Raw genomic sequence first — 6731 nt, 5'->3', positions numbered from 1 at the left:
GAATACAGGGAGAACTAGCCATTTGGATACAGAACTGGCTCAAAGGTAGAAGACAGAGGGTGGTGATGGAGGGTTGTTTTTCAGACTGGAGGCCTGTGACCAGTGGAGTGCCATAAAAATCGGTGCTGGGTCCTCTACTTTTTGTCATTTACATAAATGATTTGGATGTGAGCATTAGAGGTACAGTTAGTAAGTTTGCAGATGACACCAAAATTGGAGGTGTAGTGGACAGCGAAGAAGGTTACCTCAGATTACAACAGGATCTTGACCAGATGGGCCAACGGGCTGAGAAGTGGCAGATGGAGTTTAATTCAGATAAATGCGAGGTGCTGCATTTTGGGAAAGCAAATCTTAGCAGGACTTATACACTTAATGGTAGGAAGTGTTGCTGAACAAAGAGACCTTGGAGTGCAGGTTCGTAGCTCCTTGAAAGTGGATTTGCAGGGAGATAGGATAATTGAGAAGGCGTTTGGTATGCTTTCCTTTATTGGTCAGAGTATTGAGTACAGGAGTTGGGAGGTCATGTTGCGGCTGTACAGGACATTGATTAGGCCACTGTTGGAATATTGCGTGCAATTCTGGTCTCCTTCCTATCGGAAAGATGTTGTGAAACTTGAAAGGGTTCAGAAAAGATTTACAAGGATGTTGCCAGGGTTGGAGGATCTGAGCTACAGGGAGAGGATGAACAGGCTGGGGCTTTTTTCCTGGCGTGACGGAGGTTGAGGGGTTATAGAGGTTTACAAAATTATGAGGGGCATGGATAGGATAAATCGACAAAGTCTTTTCCCAGGGGTCTGGGAGTCTAGAACTAGAGGGCATAAGGTTAGGGTGAGAGGGGAAAGATATAAAAAAGACCTAAGGGGCAACTTTTTCACACAGAGGGTGGTACATATATGGAATGAGCTGCCAGAGGAAGTGGTGGAGACTGGTACAATTGCAACATTTAAAAGGCATTTGGATGGGTATATGAATAGGAAGGGTTTGGAGGGATATGGGCCAGGTGCTGGCAGGTGGGACTAGATTGGGTTGGGATATCTGGTCGGTATGAATGGGTTGGACCGAAGGGTTGGTTTCCATGCTGTACATCTCTATGACTCTAATTGCCTTTCCCTCAGATATGACTCTTTCCCCGTGTTATATACTTATCCCTTTCCATCACTAAAGTAAACATTACTGAATTGTGGTCACTATCACCAAAGTGCTCACCTACCTCCAAATCTAATACCTGGCTGGGTTCATATCCCACTACAAATCCAATGTGGCCTCGCCCCTTGTTGGCCTGTCTGTATACCATGTCGGGAAACCCTCCTGTACACATTGGACAAAAACAAAATCTAAAGTACTCAAACAATAGTATTTCCAGTTATGGGGTACTTTAACTTGGGAAGTTAAAGTACCCCATAACAACTACCCTGTTACTTTCACTCCTATCCAGAATCATCTTTGCTATCCTTTCCTCTACATCTCTGGAACTATTCAGAGGCCAATAGAAAACTCTAAACAGGGTGACCTCTCCTTTCCTATTTCTAATCTGAGCCCATACTACCTCAGTAGACGAGTCCTCAAACATCCTTTCTGCCACCGTTATATGTACTTGACTAATAATGCCATACCTCCCCCTCTTTTACCATCTTCCCTGTTCTTACTGAAACAGCTAAATCCCAGAACATGCAGCATCCGTTCCTGTCCCTGCTCTATCCATGTCTCCGAAATGGCCACAACATCGAAGTCCCAGATACCAACTTATGCAGCAAGTTCACCCACCCTATTCCAAATGCTTCTGGCATTGAAGTATACACACTTCAAACCACCTCTGTAGAGGTTCCACCTACCCCAGAATGTGCCCCAGTTATCTAGGTATCCGAAACCCTCCCTCCTGCACCATCCTTGAAGCCATGTGTTCAACTCCTCTCTCGCCCTATTCCTTGCCTCACTAGCATGTGGCACAGATAACAACTCTGTTTGTTCTAGCTGTAAGTTTCCACCCAAGATTCCTGAATTTCTGCCTTAAATCGCCATCCCTTTCCCTACTTATGCCATTAATACCTACGTGGACCACGACTTGGGTTTGCTCCCCCTCCCCCTCAAGGATCCCGAAAACACAATCCGAGACATCACAAACTGTCGCATCTGGGAGGCAACAAACCAACCATGAGTCTCTCTCGTTCCCACAGAACCTCCGATCTGTCCTCCTAACTATACAGTCCCCAACGACTAATGCTCTGTTCCTCTCCCATGTGCCTTCTCAGGAACAGGGACAGACACTACGCCAGAGACCTGTACCCAATGGCTTACCCTTGTTGAGTTGTTCCCCCCAACAGTATCCAAAATGGTATACTTGTTCTTGAGGGGAACGGCCACAGGGAATCCCTGCACTATCTGCCAGTTCCCTTTCCATCCCCTGACTGTAACCCATCTGCCTTTTTCTTGTACCTGACGTATGACTATCTCCCTGTAACTCCTCTCAAAAACCCCCTCCACCTCCCAAACAATCCAAAGTTCATCCAGCTCCAGCTCCAGTTCCCTAACACAGTTTTCAAGGAGCTGGAGTTGGGTGCACCTCCCGCAGATGAAGTCAGCAGGGACACTAATAGTGACCTTTACCGCCCACATTCTGCAGGAGGAACATTCAACTGCCCTAACGTCTGTTCCCACTGTTCTAAATTCCCAAAGAAACAATTGAAAAGTAAAAAATACAAAAAAACTGGTTACCTTACCAATCCAGCACACAGAGCCCATTTTCATTGGTTCGAGGAGGATGGATGGGTGGGAGACACTACCTAAGTAGTGTTTCAAGTAAAGCGGCAGCCTAAATATATTACCTCACTTACTCAGCAGTCCTGTATCCGCTCCTGCTCAGCGTGCACTCCGTCTATGCACAAGGTAAGCTTATATAGGTTTAGATTTATATACCCGACAAACGCCCGGTCCTCATTTTTTCAGTATTAGCAGCAGTGGGCGGAGTTAAATGATATATATGAGCAGATCCAGCAGCCCAAAAATGGACATCCATGAAATATTGTGGAACATCAACAGCAGCAGAACTATATTCCAGCTCATGGCCTGACAGATCCTCTCTCCTATCACCATCATGCAAAATTACCCCGAGACTCAATCATGAAATACAACAATGATGCATATGAAAAGATTCAGTGGAAAATAATTATTCTTTTTGCCTTGATGGTGATAGGTAAAAGGATCTGTCAGGCCATGAGATGGAATACAGTGGTGGGCTTACCAATTTCAGAGAACGCTGAGGAAGATTCTGTGTATTCATTTTGCCTTTTTTTCACTTTATTTTAAATGTTGCTCATGAAATAGTAATTCTATCCAGCATATTTGCAAGACAATGTTTTCTAAATGGTAAATACATGAATAGGAACTTTCTTACCAGCAAACAACATCTTCCCAGTTAGCATTTCTGTAAATATACAACCTGCAGCCCACATATCAATAGCTTTGGTGTAGTTGTTCGGAGACAGAAGGAGGCGAGGAGATCGATACCATTTGGTTACTAAACCTTCAGAAAGGTGACCCTGGACAATGAGAAATGCAAAAACACAATATTGACCAACACAATGAATTTCCACAATGTCGTGGCTTTAAAAACAAAGTTCTGTGGAACAATTTTGTTACTTATCTATAGCATGAAATTAGCAACAAAATTGGCAAATATTCAGATTGTTCTTCAAAGTGAGGGCCAAGCATCGTAATGCACAGGACACCCTGATTATCATCCACTAAAAAGTCTACCAAATCTTCTGCCTATCAAGGAGCTAAGTGGTCACCTGACTTGATTTTTGGTAAATAATTTTCTGTTACAGTGATTTCCCTTCCTGTCAGACACTGAGTAGCAATGCCACTCCAGAGGTTGAAGATGTTGTTTGCATTATAATGTTGAAGTCCTCTAGCAATGGGGTGTTTGCAGAATAAATGTCACACAGTAAAGGCATGTTGAAGATGTTTGGTGGCAAGGTGACTCTTAGGTGCTCTAATCTGGCTCCAATGCATCAAGCAATTACTACTTTTAGACTTTCAACACCCATTCTCAACTGTACTGCACTACGATTTATGCACAGGCTTCTTTATAACCTTAACACTAACGCCTAGCTTCCTATTAACTCTATTAACTTCTTCCTGAATTGTAGACTCATAGGCTCAGATTTTTACAGCACAGAGGGAGGCCATTCCCCCATCATTTCCATGCCAGTCAACAAAGATTTGACGAGATTAATCCCATTTTACAGCACTTGGTCCATGGCCCTGGAGGTAATGACAATACAAGTGCACACCTAAATTTGGGTTAAATATTTCAAGAGTTTCTGACTCAACACTACTCTTTGAATGATGATGTTTTTCCTCCACTTTAGCTTTCTACCTCTTACCTTAAATCTATGCTCCCTGGTCATTGACCCTCCACTAAAGGAATAGAACACCTTCCTATCCAGTCTACCTATGCCCCTTAATCTTACACACTTCTAACAGGTTCTGTGTTATGCATTGCTAGTCCAATTAATCCTAGTCTATCCAATCTTTCCTCATAGCTCAGACCCTCAAGTACAGGCAATAGTTTGATAAATCTCACATGTACCCTCTTGAGGGGCCAGGGCTGCCCTCAGTACTCCAGTTGTGACATAATCATAGTTTTAGACAATTCCTACATAACCACCTTGTTCTTGTCTCCTATGCATCAACTAATAAAGGCAAACCCATATGTCTGCTTAATCATCTTATCTATCTTCCCTGATTTTTTCATGAATCTGTGGATATGCACACCAAGATCCCAGTATTCCTAGGGTCGTACCGTTCATAGTGTAATCCCTTGTTAGCATTGCATCATACTTTTCCAAGTTGAATTCCATTTGCTACTGATCTGCTTGCCTGACCCGTCCATTGATATTCTCCTGCTAATCTCCTCACTACTTACCAACTCTGTTTGAGGCTAGAGTTTTGTGGCACAGGGATATTGTTCCTAACTCTATGTCAGAGGTCCATGTTCACATTCCATCTACACTGGACCTGAGTCATAGCTGTACCCACTGATCCAAACCCCAGATTCTCATCTCCTTTCCACTTCGGCCTGGTTGCAAAGATTACTCTTCCCTCATTGCTAACAACTCCTCTACCTTGGCTACCTTATCTTGGCTACCACTACAGTTACAAGCTCACAGGTAGCTTTCCCTCTAAGCTGCGCAGCCAGTCTGAGGATCTTCTGAGATTTCATGCACCAAAAACATTAGAGGGAATACTGCTTGCCTGTACAGTTTTGTCTGTACTTTGTAATTATTGAGCTGCAATAAGATGGATGCCTACAATGAATTCCCCATTTTAAAGGTCACATAATTTAAAAAAAAAATCATCCATGGAATAAGGGCATTGCTGGCTGAGCCAGCATTTATTGCCCATCCCTAGATGTCCTTCTGCAGGTGGTGGTAAGCTGCCTTCTTGAACTGCTGCTGTCCATTTAGTTTACCTAGATCCACAATGTCATATAGAGAAAGTTCCAGGATTTTGACTCAGCGACAGGTAGAAAAGACAATATATTTTCAAGTCAGAATGGTGAGTGACTTGGAGAGGAACTTTCAGATGGTAGTGTTCCCATATATTTGTTGAGGTTAGAGTGGTGCTGGAAAAGCTTAGCAGGATGAAGGGCTTTTGCCTGAAACATCGATTTTCCTGCTCATTAGATGCTGCCTGACCTGCTGTGCTTTTCCAGTACCACTCTAATCTTGACTCTAATCTCCAGCATTTGCAGTACCCACTTCTGTCATATATTTGTTACTCTTCTCCTTCTAGATAGTAATGGTCAGGAGTTTGGAAAGTGCTGTCAAAGCAGTCTTGGAGAATTTCTGCAGTGCATCTTGTAGATGATACACACTTCTACTACTGAACTTCGATGTTGGAGAGACAGGATGTTTCTGGACATGATGCCAAACAAGAGGCTGCTTTGTTGTGGATACTGTCAAGCTTCTTGATAGTTGTTGGAGCTGCACCCATTCAGGCAAATGGGGAGTATTCCATCACACTCCTAATTTGTGCCCTGTAGATGGTGAACAGGTTTGGGGATTCAAGAGGTGAGTTATTCACTGCAGGATTCTTAACTTCTGACCTGCTGTTGTCGCCACTAAATTTGTATAGCTAGCTCAGTTCAGTTTCTGGTCAATGATAACCCTCAGGATGTTGACTGGGAGATACAGTAATGATAATGTAATTGAATGTGAAGGGGTACAGTTGAGCTGTAAACTACCCCTAAGGTTCTCCTTCCCCATTGTTAGTGCCAGTGCTCCTTGAACCAGAACCCACTTCTTCCAAACCATGCAAAGCAGAAAGACATAACAAACAGATATAAAGATAATGACTCGGATTGCAAAACATTCCTTCAAACCTCTCCCCTCAATGTTCTCATTTCTTAAGTGTATGCAATTACTGATGAGATTTGAGATCAGGTCATTGCACTTAAACTATACTGGAGCCAAATAGCTCCTACCTGCTCAAACCAGTTTTCTCTAACAGTACAGCCTTGACTGTATCACAGTTTCTTGCAATACAATAAAAACAGTTACTGATAAAGTCAGAACTCCCTTGTCATTCTCACAATATAAGAATCTAAAGCACAATTAGTGTTTTAAAAGCAGTACGGAAAAGCCAAGAAAAAACCAGTAATTGTGTTGAAGAAACAAGGAATTAACAATACCTTTTCCTCTCAAGGCTCAATATAGTGTAGAAAATTA

At 42.9% G+C, this 6731-nt stretch overlaps 1 protein-coding gene across 2 annotated transcripts in view; it reads right to left on the bottom strand.

The window, feature by feature from the left end:
• LOC122564774 (mitogen-activated protein kinase 4-like) overlaps window positions 1-6731 on the bottom strand; it is a 93586-nt gene that overhangs the window by 20837 nt on the left and 66018 nt on the right. For both annotated transcript variants that reach the window (XM_043720029.1, XM_043720117.1), the window contains exon 3: window positions 3392-3536. In XM_043720029.1, coding sequence (XP_043575964.1) covers window positions 3392-3536 — 145 coding nt within the window. The remainder of the gene's footprint in view (window positions 1-3391; window positions 3537-6731) is intronic.

The sequence above is a fragment of the Chiloscyllium plagiosum genome, chromosome 1 (assembly GCF_004010195.1).
Source record: "Chiloscyllium plagiosum isolate BGI_BamShark_2017 chromosome 1, ASM401019v2, whole genome shotgun sequence".
Lineage (NCBI taxonomy): Eukaryota > Metazoa > Chordata > Chondrichthyes > Orectolobiformes > Hemiscylliidae > Chiloscyllium > Chiloscyllium plagiosum.
The sequence above is the reverse complement of the archived record's forward strand: the minus strand, read 5'-3'. Positions and strand labels throughout refer to the sequence as shown.